This window comes from Phoca vitulina, unplaced genomic scaffold, assembly GCF_004348235.1.
Source record: "Phoca vitulina isolate PV1807 unplaced genomic scaffold, GSC_HSeal_1.0 scaffold33, whole genome shotgun sequence".
NCBI lineage: Eukaryota > Metazoa > Chordata > Mammalia > Carnivora > Phocidae > Phoca > Phoca vitulina.
Genome location: NW_022589736.1, coordinates 3,670,261 through 3,692,713, shown reverse-complemented (window position 1 = coordinate 3,692,713; position 22,453 = coordinate 3,670,261). Strand labels below are relative to the sequence as shown.

At 49.8% G+C, this 22,453-nt stretch overlaps 1 protein-coding gene across 3 annotated transcripts; it reads right to left on the bottom strand.

Moving 5' to 3' along the window:
* Positions 1–300: 300 nt before the first annotated feature.
* GTPBP4 (GTP binding protein 4) lies at positions 301–21,909 on the bottom strand. Of its 3 annotated transcripts, XM_032425933.1 has the most exons (17): positions 21,755–21,909; positions 20,692–20,862; positions 18,018–18,121; positions 17,801–17,937; positions 16,541–16,641; positions 14,589–14,681; positions 13,635–13,826; positions 13,488–13,553; positions 11,499–11,588; positions 10,597–10,707; positions 8,552–8,629; positions 8,232–8,283; positions 7,766–7,866; positions 6,479–6,676; positions 5,334–5,399; positions 3,513–3,656; positions 301–2,772 (listed from the first exon to the last, which is right to left on the bottom strand). In XM_032425933.1, exons 1-17 carry the CDS (start codon positions 21,800–21,802, stop codon positions 2,620–2,622), a joined length of 1,905 nt encoding a protein of 634 aa, XP_032281824.1. In that variant the 5' UTR covers positions 21,803–21,909; the 3' UTR covers positions 301–2,619. The 3 variants fall into 3 exon arrangements, with proteins under 3 accessions (XP_032281824.1, XP_032281825.1, XP_032281826.1); XM_032425934.1 differs by lacking the exons at positions 18,018–18,121; positions 20,692–20,862 and having other exon boundaries at positions 2,429–2,772; positions 21,755–21,844; XM_032425935.1 differs by lacking the exons at positions 18,018–18,121; positions 21,755–21,909 and having other exon boundaries at positions 2,429–2,772; positions 20,692–20,774.
* Between the last annotated feature and the right edge of the window lie 544 nt (positions 21,910–22,453).

Here is a 22,453-nt window from a genome sequence, read left to right as displayed (position 1 = left end):
CTCCAGGAGACGTGTGCACCTCACCTTCGGTGCAGAATTACAATAGCCACTAGGAGGTAGCAACCCAGCAGTCCGGAGATGGATGGATGATGGATGGATGGATGGATGGATGGATGGATGATGGATGGATGGATGGATGGATGATGGATGGATGGATGGATGATGGATGGATGATGGATGGATGGATGGATGGATGGATAGATGGATGGATGGAGAGATGGATAGGTGGGTGGTGGGTGGTGGATGGATGATGGATGGATGGATGGGTGGATGGGTGGATGATGGATGGATGGATGGATGATGGATGGATGGATGGATGGATGGATGGATGCAGAGAAGGGCATGCAGGAGTGTCAGTGTAGTCTTAAGATGATAGAAAGCCCAGACCTGTGTGAGTGTGGATGGACCACGGGGACCCTGCATGGGAGTAAGCCATTCACAAATGGACCAGTGCTCCATCGTTCACCTGAAATATCCAAGTTTGTCAGAATCCCAGAAACAGGGAGTTGAGACACGGAAGCCGGGGGATGGGGAGGGATTAGTTTCATGGGGACAGAGTTTCAGTTCTGCAAGATGTAAAAGTTCTAAAGATCTGTTGTATAGCCACGTGAATACACTTAACAATACTGGATTGTACACTTATAAATGGGTTAAGATGGTAAACTGAATGTTTTCTCCATGTCCTCACCAACACCACAGTTTTCTTGAGTGTCCATCCTGGTGGGAGTGAGCTCACATAGGTTTCATCTTCATTTCTCTGTATTAGCATTTTCAGCATTTCCTCCATTTCATAAGGTGTCTTTTACTGTTGATTATTTCCTTTGAAGCAGAGAGATTTGTTTGATATCATCCCATCTATCTTTTTGGTTTTGTTACCTGTACTTTCCAGCTCTGGAATTTTGGGGGCACCTCATTTTCCTGACTCTGTGCCTATCTTCCTTCAGCTCTGGGTCTTTAGGATGGTTGTTTTAAACCATCTCATCCTCCTGAGACAGCATTTTTTTCCTTTAATGGGCCTTACTTCCCTACTCTTTTGTATGCCTTGTGATTTTGTTGAAAACTGGACATCTGAAATTTCATAACGTGGGAATTCTGGAAATCAGAAACTCTCCCTTCACCAGAATGGCTGGATTTTGTTGTTTTAAGGGTATCACTGTGCCAGCCAGGGGTAAACACTGAAGGTCTCTGTAGTTCTTCTCTGAGTACATGTCCTTCCTGGGGCATGTGTGTGGTCTTTCCAAACTCCCTTCACATGCAGTTGCTTTTCAAAGTCCTCATCCGTAAGTGTCTGGCCCCCAAAAGAGGTAAAGCAGGAAAAAGCAAAGGAAAAAGAAACAGGCGCTGGCTCTTTAAACCCCCTGCATCTGATTCCGTGGACGGAGATTGCAAGAATGGGGTCCGTCTCTTTGTCTACACCTCCGCCATCAGAAGCAACAATCAGCAATGTAAACCTAGAATCCTGATCTTTGGGGGACAAGGTCCTTAGCAGCCCCTCTGACTCACACAAGCAGCCACAGTAACAGAGGCATAAGCGCCTGCCCCGGGGCGGGGGTGGGGGATACGTGAACACCAAAGCCAGAAGGGCCAAAATCGACCCAAGTTGCTGGATTTCCAGCCCAGCCCTTCCCTGCAAGACTCAAGCCTCCAGAGACCCGAGTTCCAGAACGGTTCCGCAACTGCGACCCCCGCGAAGACGTGGGCTTCTGCCTCCCCAACACCATGTGCGTTTCAGCTTCTCTTCACCCATCTTTTTCAGCACACACACGCGAAAATCTCACTTTATACCCCTGCACAGCACGCAGCACACGCTAGACACGCCCGTGAGACAACTGCCCTCCGGGCCGCGACGCTGCCCACAGCCGCCCGGGTGGAGGCGGGCACACCGGCACGGCGGCGAGGGCGGGCTCCCGCGCCACAGTGACCTCCGTTCAGGACAGCCGCAGACGGGTGCGGCAGGGGGGTGTGCGGAAGCGCAGGGCTGCTTATGTTTCCCGGACACACGCTGGGCTGCTACAGTGCCTGAGGTGACGTTTTACCCCACGGAGAAGGACTGTTTGTTTTCAGAACAGGAGTTAGTTTATTTATTTTCCCTTTTCATTTGGCCAAACTACAGTGATTTGTAACTAAATAAAAAAAAAAACCCCTAAATCAACCCAAACCACTTTCTCTCAGAGGTTCATCCTGGATGAACTAGCTGGAGACAGGCTACAAGGGTACACACGTCGTAGAGAAAGACTAGCTGGCGCGGCTCTCAGTAGGCACGGCTGGCAGCCTTCCGCCCGTGTCCAGGGCAGAGCGGTTTTCTTTGCAAAAAAAGACCAGACACACACGAACCAAAGTTGCCTCTTGCGGAAAGATTTTTCTCCATCAAAACACACATGATGTGCATCTTTCCGGTTCTGCAGATCTGAAGTGACCAGAACTCCCTAAATACAGAACCCGCCGTCCACTCGGAAGACCCGTGCCGTGGGGCAGCGCTGACACCTTCCCGCACCCGCGCCCCCCGCCCAAGAGCAAGCAGCCAGAGCTTCAGGTGTCCTCGCTGTCTGCGGTTTACAGGCGGCGCCCCAATCCTGGGACCCCCCCCCAGACGAGGCCGGGCACCACCCCGCCCAGCCACTACCGCCTGTCCTTTTTCCCGGCTTTCCTCTTTCCGGACAGCAAGTGCTTGGGCTTCATATCGAACACGTGTCTGTCTGCTTCTCCTTTCTTCCCCAGGCGGTTCATCTTCTTCTGAGCGTTCTTCATCATAGTCTTGGCTTTCTTCACCATCTGTAAAGCACAAGAACACACAACACACGTGAGCTCCCAAGTGTCCACGTGCCTTGTCATGACCAGTTAGCAATCTGTCTCCACGGTCCAGATCTCTTCTGCGAGAAGCGCTGGCCAGTCTCAATCGCTGCAGTTTGCCCTGGGGCCCGGGGGCTGCAGACCTCATCCCCGTGCACACAAGGACGGGAAGAACGCTCTGTCTAGACAAATCCTGTGCCTACCAGGAGCCGGAAGATTAGGCCCATCGGCCGTAATTCCCTCTTAGACAAACAAGAAAACAGAGTCAGCCCATGAAACCGTACCGCTCACATCTGACAAGTGGCAATGCTGCATTACTAAAATCCAGATTTCTAGAAGGAGATGGAAATCTCAAGGCTTCCATCAAGTAAATGGTTTGCCGGTTTATATACAGACTTTCTCCCGTACCTGAACTTTCAAAATGCCAAAACTAACCATTTTTGTCTTTATTTAATAAAAAAGTTTCAATGAAAAAGACTGTATATATCCAGTGTCTTTCCCAAAAGACTGCCCACAACCACTCCCTACAGGGGCTCCGGCTCCAGGTTCTGAGCACAGCGCCCTAGGACACCATGCTTCCGTCCACCCACGAGAGGACACCGCTAGGACAAGGGTCCAGAATGCTGAGCTCGCCTCTCGGGGGGCACCAGCCCCACCTGTGGTCCCTGCCCTCTGAACGACAGCTGCACAGGGTGTCCTTAGCCCATATCACAGGGACTAACCTTGACGTCCCGAAGGCCAGAGACATCCCGCGGAGTCCGAGAGCAGCTGCGGCTGCCAGCTACAGATGTGGGTGGGACAGAGTCCTCCCGTTTCCTCTTCCTAGTAACGCTCCGGGACCTTCTGGCCTGGACTGCATAATGGGCCTGAAAAGCACGAATAACAAATTCAGGGCTGTGGTCACACACACGAAATTATACCGACAGGACACGCAAGAGTTTTGAGAGACATTATTGAATACGCTAAAGCTCTTTAACATCACATTAGTTACTGGTCAAATATTCTTTTTCACTTAACACACTGCTTGATGTTACAAATAGGATTTTTTTTTTTTTTAAAGATTTGACAGAGAGAGACACAGCGAGAGAGGGAACACAAGCAGGGGGAGTGGGAGAGGGAGAAGCAGGCTTCCCACTGAGCAGGGAGCCCGATGTGGGGCTCGATCCCAGGACGCCGGGATCATGACCTGAGCCAAAGGCAGACGCTTAACCATCTGAGCCACCCAGGCGCCCCTAAGCATCCGACTCTTGATTTTGGCTCAGGTCATGATCTCAGGGTCCTGGGATCAAGCTCAGCATGGGGTTCTGCACTCAGTGGGGAGTCTGCTTCAGATTCTCTCTGCCCTTCTCCCCACACACACTCTAAAATAAATAAAAGCTTAAATATATATATATATATATATGCTCCAGCATAATTCATCAAGAAAAAAAAAATCAGAATTTCAATAGTTATCTGAAATACCTTTTAATCGTTGGGCCCCCAGGAAAATAGTTCTGAACTATTTACAGCCCAAGCTCCTCTCATGTTGAGACTAAATATACCCTCACATACCTATCTGATCACTAAACTGATGCTAAGACGCTACATGAAGACTGTAGTCACCAAAATCAAAGTTCAAGTTAAAAATTAAAAAAATAAGTTTACGTTTTGTTCTCTGACATTCTATTCCAACTTGTATTTTTCCCAGACACAAATTACTTCTACCTTATTGTATATTACTTACACATCACCTTATATTCTGAGTTGACAGCAAATGAATTTTTAATTTTATTATGTTAGTCACCATACATTACGTCATTAGTTTTTGACGTAGTTCCTTGTTTGCATGACAGCAAATGAATTTTTAAACAACCACCCCAAGAAGCCTGAGATAAACTAAGGCTTTTTACTCAAAAATTATCCTAAAAATGCTATACCACAATGGGAAATAAGTATGAAATACGAATATGGTTACAAATACATTTTCAAGAAAAAAAGAGAAGAATTAAAGTCCTCTGTACAAAAACCTGAATAAAAAGGTATAAACTGCATGTCAACCTAGATTATTTCTGTGTGCTATAAACACAGGTGATTTTTTTTCCTTTCTTGTTTTTGGTATTTTTCATATTTTCCATTAACCTGGAATGAAAAATGATGTAGGCACAAATATGATAAAACACTGACAAAAAGAAAAAAAAAAAAAAGAACAAAAACCCAAAAAACCCCAAACCCCACAAAGAAAAGCACACTGGGGCCGCCCCACGCTCAGGGCCACACGGAATGTGCAAGGTGTCCCTCAAGTCTTCCTGCGTCAACAAGAATAGAGCCTGAAAACAGCGCCCACACCATCAACAGGGGCCCTGGAGCCAAGTGCCCTGAGCCATCCTGAGGGGCCGGTGGACGGTGGTGGGCAAGCACACTCTCAGCACTTCCAAGCCGCTCCTCCACACACACTCCAAGTTCTCCTTTCTTCTGTAACCAGCTCCACCAGCCCCCGGGTTTCTAAGAGCCTGGTGTCCTAAGACAGAGCCGTCCGTGTCCCAGGATCACCTCCACACACTTACATTGTTTTTGTCATCCATGTCAACACCAAGACTGCGCATCTCATCTTCCAAGACTTTCCGCTGAACCTGAACACGGGGGAAAGGTATTTAAGCAAAATTACTTTGATGAATGTTTAGGAAAAAAAAAAATTCAAGGGAAAACGTACCTTTTACAATGATGTACAGTACGTTTTTTCTAGGAATTAAACCTTTTAATCGAGCTCAGGTTCGTATTTTTGGACAAGCATTAAAACCGTGGAAACCAGCATCTCCCAGGCAGTGGCCATGTGTAAGACGACGTACGCATCATGTCCTCGGGTTCTGCATGACTCTGTAGGGAAGTCTCTGCCTGAAGGGTCCCTGACGCTGAAGTCACATGATGTGCCCCAAGATCCAAACTCCAGCCACAGCGTCTCCTCCCAAACCCAGTGAGCACCAGTGGGGACACAGACGAGTGTCCAGTCTACCAAGAGCCACTCATTTGCCATCTCATGAAAACGGTACTCAGACACACTAATGTCCACAGAAAGGTGTCTGGAATGTCACTGTTTCCTTTCCTCTCCTGCCACATTTTAGCTGCCCTGCATGCCATCCTATCACATCTGCGGTCTGAGGGCGCCCACAGGACCTGGCCTCACCTGCCGCCCTGACGAGCACAGAGCAGGAGAGGAAAATACTACAAAGATGGGGCTGAGACCGGAAAGAATTCTCCTATCATTTGACCAATCTGTGCCTAAAGTGTGACTCTCCCCATTCTAACCAGTCATAGGAGCCAAGAAATTGCCCGAGGATTTAAGCTGGACTGGCTTAGGTTTCTGTAAATTCCAAAAGAGGAGTCCTGACTCACAGAGAAATGAAAGAACAGGAACATTGTGACTGATAGCTTTTCTGCCACAAATCCCAAACCACAACCTTACTCTGTTCAACTGCAGAGGCTGACTCTGACAGTGCCGAACCCGAGAGTCACCAGGAAAGGGCCCCATTAGCAGAATGCAGCAGACCAGAGCTCAAAGCACCTCAAACGCCAGGACGTATCAACAAAACAAAGTCGGTGCAATCCCATGGCCACAGCCACATTTAGGTCGAAATGCTGCACTTAGCAATGACTGTATGAGAATCCGGCACCGCACAGGCCGGTCCTGGCGCTCTGGATACACAGAACTTGCCTTCTTAGCGGTCCGAGGCATCCTGGGGCCCTGTGTGTTCTTCTCCTTGGACTGCAGAATTTTCAGTTTCTTTTTTTCCCGAATTTGCTTCGCCAGCTGGCGGATCTCCCCCATCTCTTCGTCCTCACTGTCAGACTCGCTGTCATACTCCCCCGCTGCTGTCCTTAGTTCTTCCTCTTTTTCTAACTCTTCCAGTTTCTTTAAAAAGAATTGTCATTAAACACAACAACGAAAAACTCTCAAGCGTAGCAATGTTCCCGCGGGAGCTCGGTTCCCCTCGGCCTTGCAGGGGGCGCTGAATGCCTGCGCCCAGTCCCGCACAGGAACGCCCAAGAGCTCACCTCCCAGCAGTGAGCCCACATGCCCCGTGAGCTGTCCTGTGCTGTTTCTTTCTCTTTACCAACAGTTACTGCAGACGTCAAGGTGAAATATACAGACATCACCTCACGCCCCAGCACTCCCCCCTACCCCACACACACGAGAGCACCTCCTGCGGAAAAACTAGGAACTTACCAGTGTGAGCTGGTATGGGATTACGACATCCCCTTTATCCGTTCTAAGGCCATCCCCAAACACAAATGCCCCTGCTAGCCACACAGTTTAGGAAAGACAAGTTATGGTCGCGCCTGGCTGGCTCAGTCTGTGGAGTGTGCGACTCCTGATCTCAGGATCCTGTGTTCAGGCCCCACAGTGGGCGTAGAGATTACTTAAAGGAGCCCATGACAGGGTTCCTGGGGCCAGGAGTATGGGCCTCAGTGTGCAAATGGAGGGGCCTGCCCAGCAGAGCACCCTGCAGATTGAAAATGTAAATGAAGGGCAGCATTTGGGAAGGAGTAGGAAATGAGGGAGCACTGACAGGAAATACTCTGTATCTTTTCAAAAACCTCGACCGAGGAGAGAGGGGCAAGACAGCAACTAACGAAGGACACAGGGTTTAAGAAAGGTTCTGTTTTTTAAAGAGGAACCCGCTAAGGAACAGCCAATAGGAGGAAGCCACCGCTGAGGAGAAAAGCTCCAGGAGACGAGAACAGGTCAGGTCGGAAGACAGGGAGCTCACGGCCCAGAGTCCACCTGCCCCACGAAGGAGGCCATGGCTCAGAACAGAGAGGAAGCAGAGTCCTGGGGTCTCCAGGACCCTCGGTACGAGCAGGCTGCTGGTGACGGGGTGGGGAGGCTCGCGGTGTAGAAGGAACACAGGCGACAAGTCCAGGTAGGTCAACAGCCGTACTGGTACCTTCACGGTCACATAAGGAATAAAAATCACACAATTTAGCAAGAGACACAGACCTGCATGATGTCGGGATCAATATAATCAGCTACGTTATGGCCTTCCCAGATCTCGGGTATCTTATCATATTTCTCAGAGGAGTTCATCAGATCCCAGTACTCTAAAGTAGAAAAGAAAGGTTAGGTTTACTGTAGTTTTTAATACCTTCAACCACGTCTCTCCAGGAAAACAACAGAGCACTTGCACCCAACACTCCAGTAAAGAAACACATGCCCAGGGTCACACAGCATCTCAGGACCACAGGCCTAGAGCGGGAGGTGAAGGCAGGGGCGGCAGACCATCAGCAGCAGCGGCCTGCACCATGCCAGCTAAACACCACCCTCCTGGAGCCCCCAAAACCACCCACAAGAAGCCTCAAGCCCAGCCGCACACAACCTCGTCCCTAAGAAAGATTAAGGCGCAGCTGCAGGGCGCGCGGGCACTGAAGCCCTCCCACAGCTTCCTGACCCGGACATCCGCCCTTACTCTGAAGGTCCAAAACATAATCGTCTCCCAGCTCCACTTCAAGGTCTCGTTCCTGCAACGAAGGAGCAGAGCACTCCCATCAGCTCTTGCTGGCCTTCCAGGTGCACAAGTGCTGAGCCCCTCCTCACCCCCAGGAGACGACCTCTCCTCCATCCCGCCAGCCCATCCGTGTAACGCCCGTGCGGCCTCATGTCCCGGGGGCCCCACCACTCACGTCCACACTCGCCGAGCCTGACAGCACAGGCCCGGATGCCCTCAGTGTCATGTCCCGTGCCCGCCCTGGGCACACGCGGCCTTCTGCACTGCTGAAGCAGACCTACCCGTTTCCTCCTGGGCTCCCCAATGTCCATTCTCTTCCTGCGTGCCACCACTCCCTCGGGGATGAAAGGGGGCCTCTCCTGAGGGGACACCACCGGGAAGAGTTCCGTGAAATGCCTTGCTAAATACAAAAGGAACATAAAAGCGAAAAACCAGAGGCACGCTCCCCCTCTGCAAAGCCAGACCAATTCCAAACCAGCAAATGACTGTGTGGGGGTGCAGGGCCAGCTGGGCAAGGAAACAGAAAGACTCCATAGCTGATCCAAAGTTTATTTCTATTTTTTTTAAAGATTTTATTTATTTAAGAGAGAGAGAGAGCACAAGCAGGGGGAGAGTGGCAGGCAGAGGGAGAGGGAGAAGCAGACTCCCCGCTGAGCAGGGAGCCCGACGCGGGACTCGATCCTGGGACTCCAAGATCATGACCTGAGCTGAAGGCTGACGCTTATCCAACTGAGCCACCCAGGTGCCCCTCCAAGGTTTATTTAGAAAAAATAAACACAAAGATTCTCGAGAAAAATTACAAACAAAAGAGCAACACAGAAGAAACAAAGCAGACGAAAGCAATCTAGACAGAAACCCAACACACAGGAGAATTTAATGGAAAGATACAGGACTCGATCATCAGTTTTGAGATAAATGACAACATACCTGGGTAGCTGCCTGCTTCCCAAGAACAAAACAAATGCAAGACTGAGCAACAACTTCTGTTCAAAACAGGTAAAATTAAAAAAATGAAACCATTCAAATATAGAAAAAAATACTTTTAAAGAATATTTTTGGAACAAATGGTAGATCTTTCTGTGCATAACCAACAGCCACAAAAAAATATCAATATTAGCTAATAGCATATATTTAAAAAATTAAGTATTAAATAGCATATTAAAAACGTGTAATCTGAGACTGAAAAAGGAAACCCAAGTCAAAAAGCCAAACAAAGAACTAAAACAACAACAACAACAACAACAAAAAACCCCGGGGTGCCTGGGTGGCTCAGTCGTTAAGCGTCTGCCTTCGGCTCAGGTCATGATCCCAGGGTCCTGGGATCGAGCCCCGCATCGGGCTCCTGCTCTGCGGGAAGCCTGCTTCTCCCTCTCCCACTCCCCCTGCTTGTGTTCCCTCTCTGTCGGTCAGATAAATAAATAAAATCTTTAAAAAAAAAAACAAAAAGCCCTACAGAGCATATGAGAATCTGATTTCCTTTACAAAAAAACTATACATTAAATGAATAAAAGATAAATCACCTGAAGAACAGGCCAATAAGCTCATGAAAAAAGCTTGCCTGATAGGGCACCCGGCCGGCTCAGTCGGTGCAGCATGCAACTCTTGATTTCAGGATTCGGGAGTTCAAGCTCCATGTGTACAGATTACATAAAAATAAAATCTTTAAGAATAAAAAAATGCTCGCATGCTCTATTAATGAAGGAAATTCCAGCAGTGGGACACTCAGCATCAAAGATCTGGGAAACGCACAGCATGACCCAGAAAGGGTGTCTGGAGGACGCTGACCTTCTCAACTCCCTACCGTAAAATTCACTCTATGTATACATCTGCAATTAAAAGCAAAGACTTAGGGATAAAGACGTGCAACTGAGCACTGTAACAGCAAGAAAACCAACAACAAAAACTTTTTCTTAAAGACTGATTTACTTTAGAGAGAGAGCACAAGTGGGAGGAACAGGGAGAGGGAGAGGGAATCTCAGAACCCTGCTGAGTGCTGACCACCACCCCGCCCGGCCCCCGGGGCTCGATCCCATGACCCTGAGGATCAGAACCTGAGCTGAAACCAAGGGTTAGATGCTTAACTGACCGCGCCACCCAGGTGCCCCAGCACAGAAAAAATTTTAAGGAATGCTGATTCTATAAAATATGCTTACACACCAGAAAGACATTACTAAGCGCCTCTGGTGGAGTGAGCAGCAGACGCTACCTCTGCACTTGTGTACGTCAGGACACACGTCGTTTTTACTCCGCGTGAGTGTGCACAGCACCTGTGAGCCCCGAGTGAGGCAGGTGCCGGCTTGCAGGCTCTTGGGAAGGCCAACCTCACCTTGTCGTCTCTCTTGTTCGGCATGGCCAGATGCAGCCTGTTGAGCACCTCGTTCACTTTATTTCCTTTCATTTTGGTTTCAACTCGATGAGCCAGGAGCCTGTCACAAGCCTGAGGTGAGGAAACAGGGCCAGACTCACAAGGCATCCCGCCTTCTGGTCTGGAGGCGGGGGTGTGGGACCGGAACCAGAGCCCCCCGCTCACCAGCAGACTGTGTTCCAAAGCTTTGGACCCCGCTACATGCTTTTCCTCAGGAGTCACAGTGGCTGGTGCTGTCCCGGGGATCACCCCGAGGTCCATGTAACCCCTCGGGGCAGACTGCACGTTCAGGCGGGAACAGGCCCCCTTCCCAGGCCAGCCCAGGCTGGGGCAGCACCCCGAGGCAACACTCCACGGCCCTTCCAGGCCTGCCCCCCACCACGAGCAGCCCTCGTGCTGTGCCCCCAGCCAGGTCCACAGCCCCCCTCGGACTCTGACTGGAGCACCAGAGCCGAATCAACCACAGCATCAAACCCGCCTTTCTTTCTATTTCACATAAAAATAACAACGTAAGCGATCAGAATCGCATGTGAAACCTAATGGGAAAGGTCTCTCTCCATGCTCCTTTTGCTCCTTCGACTTCTACACAAGTTCGTGACAGTACAGCTCCCACAGCCATCCTGACAGGTCAGGATGGACAGCAAGCAGTGGACGAAGCGAAGCCACCTGTGCGGGAGTCGGAGTGTCCCCTCAAGCGCCACATTCAACTGGGCGGGTGGGGACCAGGCTCAGTGCGGTGCACATGCTCTCCCGCCTGGCCGCCTCAACGGCTCCCTGCCCACGACACCTGCAGAGAACGCTTCCTTCCCCACAATGGACTCCTCTGACCACAAAGGCGATAAAGGGATGGATGAAGCACTGACCTCTGTTTTCACTTGAATAACCCCTTCCTCCGTCAGGGTGCTAGTCTCAACCACAGGAAATCCTGCAGCCTGCAAATCTGCAAATATTTTCTGGGAAGACAAAAGAAAAACAAAAGAGCCATTATTTATTTCCACCTCCCCACGAACAAGTCTTACTGTTCTTCATACGGGTACCATAAATGCTAGTTAGCACGTCCATGGTTCGTTTCTATATTCTTCTAAAGGACATTTCCCCCAAATGCTGATCTTTCCCTACATTCTTCTGCGATTAAGAAAATACCCATTACCAGGCAGATCAAACCAGACTACAAAAGCAAACCAGAGGCTCCCTGGAACATTCTTCTGTAAGACGTCATCTTCTAAAAAGGAACCCAGCAACATCAAGCTACAGAATTTTTTTTAGTATGTTTTCAACGCTATTTTTAAAGAAACATTTGGCCTCTACAACCTAAGAGAATTCCTTACAAAACAACACAGAAACATATAAATCACTCCGATTTGGAACGAGGGGCTTCGCTTGTGCACCTCGACACCAGCGCCCCCTCGTCCAGACACAGACGTCAACCCTGTGACGGGAAAGCTTGTCACAAACAAGGCCAGCACAATCACTTCGGGGTCCCACTTACCAGGGAGACTGCCCCCTCCCCCGCAAATAGCAGTGGTCTTGGGGACACCGTGGTCTGACTAGCCTCTGAGCTCACAGTGACCCCGTTCATCGCACATGAGACAGGCAACAAGCCAGAGCCTCGGGCACACGGCCACGCCATTGGGTTAACCTGGCAGCACCATCGCGATGGCATCCGCTGCCCACGTGCCTTCCAATCTCGTTCAATCTGCCTGTCGAGGCTGCTGACGAACCACCCAGGGCTGCAGCTGTTAGCACCAGCGACGGCAGAACGGAGACCACACCCCCGTCACTGCGGGCACATGGCGGGATGGCGGGGCCTGGGCGTGCCTGACCTCGAAGCCTGAGCAGCTGGCTCAGCCTAACCTCCGGGCTTCACAGCTTAACCCTCGTCTCCCCTTCCAGCGCAAGCACCTAAAAACCAGGATCACTTAGTAGGGACCTGGGTCCTCTCCAACCCAAGCGAATTCTCTAATGTCCATGCGTACCTAGTTAGTAACTGAATGAACATGCTGCGGTGCCCGATATCCAGCATGGCTGTTTAAAAAGCCCTCCCTCTTCGCAACTATGACATGTCCAACTAGTACAAGACAGAGGCGCTGGGAAGGGACGGCACGCCACCCCCTGGAGACCCTCCATGTTGAGCTGGTCAGTGACACGCACTCCAGGAGATGGGGCCACAGTGAGGTTATTCGAGTGCCTGCTTCTCCAAGCTCCAGGGTGACCCGCCCCGGGGGGTGCCTCCCAGGCTCTGACCCTGCGGGCCTGGGTGTGCCCAAGAGTCTGAGAACCTCTGCGCCAGTGTAAACCTTCTCCAGGGCTGCAGGGTGAGCTGTGTGGAGAAGGAGGGCTAACCACCCGACCTGCCTCTAGAAAATACAGCAAACACTCTATACTCCCTGTCCTGGCAAGTTTACAGATGCTCCTCCTCCTTCACTCACTCACTCGACTCACTTCCCAAACTCATTTCCCCACAAGTCTGTGCAGCAGGTACATGACACCCATGGAACCCTCCTACCTACAGCCCTACTCTGCAGGTGCTGCTCAGTGCACCGGGGCCCGAGGCCCGAAGAGGCAAGGCCTGTGTCACGGTGCTGTGTGTGCCCTAAGGCACCAAGGTGAAGACCTTCCATGGGTTAACTGTGCCATCCTGCTGAACGCACGGGTATTCCCACAGCCTCGAAGGCAGAGCAGAGCTCAGGGAAGGCCAGGTTTAGTCTGCCACCAATAAACCAGTGAGGATACTACCTCAACTGTAGAATAAAAACACGGACTAGTATTGCTAAAATTCCTTCTAACCTTTGGTGGTCTGAAGTAAAATTTGGAATTAGGTAAGAAATACTCAAAACATTAAGGTGATTTACCTGATCTTCTTCAGAAAGTTCAGCTATCCTCTTCACATCGCATTTGTTTGCTACAACTATAAGAGGCTGCAACAGGGAAAACAAATAATGAAATGATCATCCTCACAGTGCAAGTTATAAACCGAAAGTCCTCGCTCCCACCTGTACCTTGTTGATAAAGAGAGGTTTGATGTTCTGGAAGAGCTCCAGCTGCTCCTTCAGCCCGTGCCCACACTGCTCAGACAGGTCCATCACGTACAGAACCGCGGCACGCAGGTGAGCCAGGGCTGTGATGGCCTGCATCTCAATGGTGTTCCGATCCTCCAAAGGGTGGTCCAAAATCCCCGGAGTATCTACAACCTAATGGTCAGATGTGTTACTCAAGAGCATACACACCCACAAACCTCCTGTCCAGCACATCAACACCCACTTAACGCATGGACTCAACGCCCACACCAGCCCTCAGAGAACCAGTACATAAAACGTAGATCTCCCAACTGACCATAATCAGGTAAGCTTTAAATATGAAGACGAAAGGGGGGATGAGTGGACCCCGCAGAGCTCACTGAAGAACTAGCCAATGACCTGGAGAAAAGGACGCCTCTTTTTCCCCTTTTTGATATATGCCAAACTATGCCAAACACAGTGCTTGAGCTCCTGAGCCGGACATCAAGAGCCACGTGCTCTGAGCCAGCCAGGGGCCCTGACAGAGCGGAACAGAAGAGCAACTGGGAAACTCTCCCATGTGTTAGGAACAACCTCATCGTTTATGAAATGAAATTCTACTGTGGAAACTGCTCCATGCTTTTAAATGGTTAATAAATGTCATTTGTAATGACAGGGTCAGCAACAACAAGGAAACTTGTTTCTTCGGAAGTACCACTGTTAACGTAAAACAGGCCACCCACTGCCTCCCCGAGAACTGCCCTGAGGGCAGCCGGGGAGCTCAGGGGAGTTTTCTCTGCAGGGGTGTTCCTGGTGACCCTGAGAATCTCTCCCACCTCCTCCGAGTCTTTCCCTAAGCGCACTGGGAATTAGGGAGACACTCTAGTTCTTTAGGGATCCCCAAAATCAAACCCCGTTAACAACAAGAGCTCTATGTTTAAAGGTGGGAGCGCTCACCTGCCAACGCAGATACTTATAATCCATGTGCCCCACAAACAGAGACTTGGTCGTAAACGCATAGGGCTGGACATCCACATCGGCTCTCGTCACCTAAAACAAAACAATCATAACACCAACAGTTACACAAGTTCCTTACCTTATTTCCTCTCAGAGGTCTGTGTGGCACCTACGGGTTATAGAGATGAATGATTTTGGCGTTAAAACAAAACAAGACCAAACAAGGAGAGAGACCTGGCATGATTACGTTGCTGAGGACCGAAGCTGCTGCTCTCTGATGGACGGACTCCATCCACTTCCTCCCGCCACCGGGCCAGGGCAGCGACAGTCCCCATCAGATACTAGGGAGGTGGGGGGCCAGTACTTGGAGAGTGGCCGTCAGCTTCTGCTCTGATCCACCCCGGCCCCAACAAACTTGCTGTGCAGACAGAAACGCTCTGTACCTGCACGGCTGATATGGGGCCCACCAGCCACACGTCCGCCAACTCTCGACATGCGGTCGGTGCAACCGAGGGCCTCAACTGTTTACTATTTCATTGTAAGGGATTAAGTGGCCACTGGCTCGCAAGCGTTCGAGCCGTGAGCTCGGACACTGCAGAGCTTCAGCCTATCATGTCAGCACAACTTGGGGACAAAATAAAGACCTGCAAATAGGGTCAAAGTGGAAGTGTTCCTGGCAGCAACATTCACACATATGTAACTGCTGTTGTTTGGCACCTGAGCTCCTGCTGGTTGTGAACTGACATTTTACGTTATTTATTTAGGAACCAACCTTTTATTTTCCTTTAAAGATTTATTTATTTATTTTAGAAAGAGAGTGTGCACAGAAGAGCACAAGTGGGAGGGGCGGAGGGAGAGAAAGAGAATCTCAAGCAGACCCTACAGTGAGCAGGAGCCTGATGCGGGGCTCAATCTCATGACCCTGAGATCATGACCTGAGCAGAAATCAAGAGTCAGACCCTTAACCGACTGAGCCACCTCGGCGCCCCTTAAATGCTGTTTCTACTCTCTTCAGGTCCCTGAAGCTCAGCTAAGTTGTCTTGAAGGACCGAGTTACTAAATAAATAGTGTCCTCAAGTCCCAGTTAATAAACTCACTCAAGTAAAGAGCAACTCAGCCACTCCCCACAACGTGGACCAAATACTTTATGTGAGAAGTGTCCCATCAAGCAAGGTGACACCCACAAAACACTTCACGAAGTCCAATTCAGCAAGTGCCGCCTGTCAGTCGGCACCAGCTCTCCTGGCGCTCCTGCTCCCAGCCTAGGCTCTCCGTGTAACAAACCCCAACTGGAATGTCTCAAATCCCGAACAAACTTACGGAACACGTACCAGAACACACAATGTTTTCCGTAACAGCAATATAAATGTGGATTCAGACAGACGCAATCCTCCCCTCGAGTAAAGGGCTGTGCACGGCGAGGGCAGTACTGACTCAAGGACTCGCTGGCCGGCCATCCTCCAACCCACAGGGACAGGACACAGCAGCCCTTGGGCCTCAGGTCCTTGGTCACTTGTTAACGCCAGACACAGACTAACCTTATTTATCTTTTTCATTTTTTTTTAGATTTTATTTATTTATTTGAGAGAGAGACAGAGCACAGAGGCAGAGGGAGAAGGAGGCTCCCCACGGAGCAGGGAGCCCGATGTGGGGCTCGACCCTGGACCCTGAGATCATGACCTGAGCCGAAGGCAGACGCTTAACCAACTGAGCCGCCAAGGCATCCCTAACCTTATTTATCTTTTTTTTTTTAATTTTATTTATGTATTTGGGGGGGGAGGGAGGGAGGGAGAGAGCGCGCGCACAAGTAGGGGGAGAGGCAGAGAGGGAGAAGCAGGGTCCCTGCTGAGCAGGGAGCCCGACGTGAGACTCGATCCCAGGCCCCTGGGATCATGACCTGAGCCAAGGCAAACACTTCACTGACTGAGCCACCCAGGCGTCCCCAAACTAACCTTATTGATGAAGCTGGACTTGCCAACATTTGGGTATCCACACAGGAGCAGGGTCCTCGTATTCGGGTCAATAGTTGGCAGACGGGACAGATGCTGCCGCACTGTGAAAAGTTCACATTACATGTGCTTTATTTCATAAGAACAATGGAGAAAGTCAAACTTGGCCCCCCTGCTCGGCGGGGGGCCTGCTTCTCCTCCCTCTCCTACTCCCCCTGCTTGTGTTCCCTCTCTTGCTGTGTCTCTCTCTGTCAAATAAATAAATAAATAAATCTTTTTTGGTTTGTTTTTAACAAACATCAGGGAGAAGCAGGCTCCCCGCAGAGCAGGGAGCCCAGAACCCTGGGATCATGACCTGAGCCAAAGGCAGACGCTTAACGACTAAGCCACCCAGGTGCACCTAAATAAATAAATCTTAAAAAAAAAAAAAAGATCAAACAAAACAGATCCTTGGAAGCACTGTCAAAACAGTCAAGTCCGACAACTTGTTACAAATTATTTGCAAGATGGGGGGCCGGGGGAAGAACAAAACACAATGACTTAAAAACATCTGTAGCATAAAAATATACATAAAAAGGCATGTAACTGTTTCATTAGAGATACTACACTAATTCAGTACTGTCCTCTTAAAATAAAACAATCATGTAATGAAACTGGAGTAGCAATTTCATGCTAACACATACTGCAAAGCTTTTCTTTTTTAAAGATTTATTTATTTGAGACAGTATACATGCATACACTGGACTGGGGAAGGGCAGAGGGAAAGAATCTCAAGCAGACTCCCCACTGAGCACAGAGACCAACAGGGGCTTGATCCCACAACCCTGAGTCATGACCTGAGCTGAAACCAAAAGTCAGACGCTTAACTGACTGAGCCACCCAGGCGCCCCATATTGCAATTTTTTGCAAAAAAAAAAAGAAAATTTTTTTTAAATTTATGTCAATAGGTTAAAACTATGGGTCATTTTATTTTTTACATATTTCCTTGGTATTTTTCCTGTGACTTATAATGTATGTGCCTTATGTATGAAATATGAAAAACAAATTCTCTTAATAGTACTAATAATTTATAAGCATTTTAACTGCTAGCTGCTTTTTCAATAGTAACTAGCCTGTCAGAAATTCTCATGGGCTAGGTGGGGAAAAGTAATTTGACCCTGTTAGGTCTAAAATAAAACAAATATTCCAAAAATGCGTTCTTGACAAGAATCAAGTAGCATAACAGCACACTAAACAGTGTTCTTGCTTATGTATCACAGGTACCTTGCTCCAAATATTCCAAACTCTGCTTCTGTCTCCTGATGATCGTGCACATCCGCCCGAGGGCCGCGCGTTTCAGCTGCTTGCAGCGGTACAGAGAGTCTCCGTACTTCATGAGCCGCACGTAATCTTTAGCCACACTTAAATAAAAACAAATATATGACATGTTTTTCACTGTGGACAATAATTTGAAAGATACTGTATTAAGAAAATACCTTACTTGTCCACTAAATTTTTGGCAATATTTATTTGTCCTAGAGCCAACTTGTAATGATCCTTGTCATAGAGAATGTTCATCAAATCAGCATAAAATGGATGGATATCCTAAAACAGAAACAAATTGGTCTTTTGGCACAGGTTTCTCATCCCAATGTGTCAACAATACTTGCAGAATAATTTCCTAGGGAAATACATCCCACCTTTCCTCTCTCCTCAAACCCCCGGCATCTTCTCCCCAGCCCTCTCTCCTGACTGATGACTGCTTAGCTCTCTGAGAAAACATCTAAGTGAGCTCAGGGGTCACTTCTGTCTGCCCACCTGGCCTGGGCCCAAGACTGTGCCCCCTTCACCCCATCCACAGACCCAGCCAACTCTCCATTTGTGCACAAGAGTCCTCCCCCACTTCTCAAGACCTGAATCCAGGCCTGCAAACATGCTGTCACCACCCCCCCAAATCTAGAAGTCTGCAAGCCCCCTTGAACCCACAATCCTACTCCTTTGCTACCCTCTTGGCTCTTTTCTTCCCTTTCACCCAAGTTAGTCAGGATTGTCTCCACCAGTCCATCAAAACAGCTCATCACATCAGCCCCTCCCCCGAACTCCTTTCATCTTTGCAGAGCTCTGCACAGCAGACAGCTGGGCACTCACGCTTCCTGATGCTTTCTATTCAACTGGCCTCCGGGACCGACTCTGCTCTTGCAGGCTCATGCTCCCACCCAACACTCAACATTAGGGTTCCCGGGAACACTCTTCTCTCCACACTCACGTCCTGGGTGACCTCGCATGGATCTAAGTGCACAGACATCTTCAGGCCAGACCTCTCATAAAGTTCCAGACCGCATGCACTTCTGTGTGATGTCTTACCCACATTTCAATCAACACATACAAACCGCCCTCCTCCTCCCCAAACCTCCCCCCATTCCCGTGTGGATGGATGGCCACTCCACTGTCCAAGGTGCTTCGGGCCACACCTGTGCTGTGAGCAAACCCATTAGCTCTTCCTCCCCAGCACTCAACTCTTCACCACCGCCAGCTGCTTAATCCAGTGCACCAACCTTCCAGTGGCCTCCTACCCCACGGGCCGCTCATCCTCTAAAAGCTAAGTCAAAGCTCGGCACGTCCCAGGCTCAACCTGGAAGGCTTAAGACAGAACTCAAGCCCTGCACAGCTCACTACCTCACTGCCCTCAGGCCTCTGCTACAATCTCCCTGCTCTCCTTACGCATCTGACACACTGCAGATTTCCACGCTTACCGTCTTTCCCTCACTAGACAAGCACAGGGCCTCTATGACTGCTGTGCTCCCGGGGCCTGAACAGAACTCGAGACATGTCAGTCATGCTGCGAATGCAGCTACTATAACCTCCTACTCTAAAATTCTTCTCAGATAGCTAACTCTAGTTTAAAAAATGCGGGGGGGGGGGGGGGAGGGGGCACCTGGGTGGCTCAGTCGGTTAAGCATCTGACTTGATTTCAGCTCAGGTCATGATCTCAGGGTCGGGGATCGAGCCCCACATTCACACTGAGTGTGGAGCCTGCTTCAGATTCTCTCCCCCTCCCCAACCCCCTCAAAAAAAAAGGGGGGGAATAGAATGTTCACAAATTTAAACTTCTACTGTATAAAAAAATACCAAGGATGAAGAAAGATAAAACTTCTTACAAAGAACTACAAAAATCTGGTACTAATTAGTTCACAGCATTCTGTTTGCTCAGATCAGGTGTTTTCAAATATCACACCAGTTTCCAATAATCTCATTCTTTTGCTTCCTTCCAGGTAATTTCTAGGGTACCCACCCTTTCCCCAGAAACTATTCATGTGTTCAACTAGCCTCTACTTAGCACCTGTAGCATGCCTGGGAGACACATGGAAAGTGCATGCCTGTCTGCTAGCAGAAACCTCTACACTTATTTTAAGCACATCTGTAATTGTTTAAACAAACTACTGTCACCTTAAATATGAAAGAAACTCTTGTCACATAAACCAACTTTTCTCCTCTGCCTTAACCTAGCTTTACGGACTGTTTTGGGACAGTGGCAAACTTAGGTTCTCACCCTGTACTGCTGCCCCTACCCCACATCCTTCACCACCTCAAATCACCTTGCAGCTGTGGGGTAAGCAGGGTCTGCTCTTGCTTTCTACAGCTTCATCAACAGCAAACTCGACTATGCTGTCAGCGAAGATTTCAACTGTTTTGGCTCAATGCACAAATCAAAGCTCCCCCACACAATTTCTTCTCACTGACCATCACTGGCTGATGAAGCAACAGGATCAGAAACAGTGGTGGACCTCAGGCCACTGATGTAACTTGAGGCCCCAGGAAAAGGAACCTTGGAAAGAGGAAGGAGAGGAAGCCCACGTAAGCTGGTGAGCTGCCAGATTCAGAGTGCACAGCTTTGAGAGAGCTTGGGTTGGCACCTCAAGCCTCGAAGTGACAGAGAAAGCCTGAAGAGACAGCTCCGGGCCCTCGTACATGGGGTTTGGCAGGGGGAAAGGAAGAATACTAAGGAATCAAAAAACCTGTGCTCTGTTCCCAGCTTTGCCACTAACTCACAAAGTCTGACAAGTGAATCATTTTGTTTCCTTCCTTATTTGTCAGATAAGTACACAAAGTGGCTAGAAATACCAATTATCTGATGGCTTACATTTATATTACTATCGTGTCCCCGAGTCACTTACATCCAATTTGGGGAAATCTGTTAGAATCTGTGAGAGTCTGTCATGGTAATTCTGTTGAGTAAATTTGACTTTCCTCATATAAAAATGTCTAATGCGATGAATTTGGTAATGTTTATGGATAACTGTTGGAGTCTTCCGTTGAGTCTTCGATAACGTCAGGTCAATAAAGTCCTGCAATTAAATAAGACACAGTACACCAAAAATGTCTACTTTTTATCCACTTACCTGAAACCCTCTCAAAAGACTAACAAAGGTACCACATGTTTTCAACTACAAACACTTTTTCTAACTAATCTTCAATCTTTTATATTCAACTCTGATCATGTTCATAGTTTCTGGCCTTTAACAAACACTTAGCAAATGGCTACCAAAATAAATTTTATCCCACACTTTCTTGATGTTACCTTAATTTCCAAACACCCAGGGCCCTCTGAAACTAGTCAGGTAACTCAAGCATAACTCAGAAAAAACATTAAAGAGAAAAAAATCCTGCAATTTCAATTTGCAAATCTTTGACTTCGAAAGTATATAAAACAACAAGCAAAACTAAAATTCACTGCTTATAATTTCCTAAGATGTGAAAGTCACTGAGAATATAAACTCTTGCTTGAACTGCCCAGTGCAGAGACAAGCGGACAGGCGCCCACAACACTGTCAGTAACAGGAGGGACACAGACATCAAACCTGGAGGCCTGTACCCCCCTCTCCATCTACTGAATTCTATGAATCCTTAAGAGGCTCCTTCAAAAGCACCTACTTCATAAAGTTCCCGACTCCCCCCGCCTCCTCTCTGGGGAGGATCCCAAGGTCTGCAGAAGGTCTCTAACCCAGAGGGAAGGACCCCAACGCCGGAGGGAAGGACCCTAACGCCTGAAGAAGGCCCCTCAGTGTCCGGCGGGGAACCGCTAACCCTGGAAGGCCCTAATCTGGGGACGACGTGGCTTAAGAAGGGGGGCCCGCCAGAGGAGGCGACCCCTGTCCCATCCCAGAATTACAGGCTCGGGCTCTCCTGGCGACCCGGCAGGGGAGAGGCGACTGCGGACAAGCCCTCACGACCGCCTACCTTGGCGGACGGCACCACCGTGATCTTCTTGAAGTTGTAGTGCGCCATGCCGGCGATCAGCCACGAGGGACGGGGAGCAGCGGACGTGCGGGCGGGACTTCCGCTGGCGGCGCGTCACTTCCGGGTGCTCCCTGTATCCGCAGGCACGGCTTCCGTGTGTCACGGCGCCCCCGTCCGGCCGGAGGTCCCCCGCGGAGGAGGTCTCTGGGATCCGCGGGGGAGGCGGGGAGAGAGGGGGGCAGGTCCGGACAGGCTGACCCGGCTCGAGGAGCTTGGGGTCCCGGGGACTGCAGGGGCTCGGGGGGGCCCAGGAACTCGGGGGATTTCGGGGGGCCCGGAGGACTCAGGGGGTCTTGGGGACTCGGGGGATCGCGGGGACCTGAGGGACTCGAGGGTCTCGGGGGTGTCTCAGGAGCCCGGGCGACTGGGGCACCGGGGTCGTGGCCCACTGGCGTCGGCTTCCCAAGAACTGACGCCCTGGTTCTACGTTTTCTGCGGCACACCCCGACGCTGGACTGACTGGTGAAGGCGACGAGCGCTTAATGAGCGAGGAACGCGGGAGCAGAGCTCGGCGGCGGCGGGGTGCGAGGGGGAGCTCTAAGCTCCGCCCCTCCTGCTCCCCCCCGTCGGCCAGGCCTGCCCAGGCCTGCGTCCCCAAGCGCTTTGCGGTCCAGCGGCCACCCAGAGGCTCCGGAGGTG

Bases quoted from the DNA above. Each gene is read 5' to 3' on its own strand.
- GTPBP4 (XM_032425933.1), bottom strand. From the start codon at position 21,802: ATGGCGCACTACAACTTCAAGAAGATCACGGTGGTGCCGTCCGCCAAG. The intron at 18,122-20,691 runs GTAAGTGACTCG...TTTCTGTTTTAG, and splicing joins CAGATTTCCCCAAATTGGAT to GATATCCATCCATTTTATGC. The intron at 13,554-13,634 runs GTACAGGTGGGA...TCCCTGTTGCAG, and splicing joins AACCTCTCTTTATCAACAAG to CCTCTTATAGTTGTAGCAAA.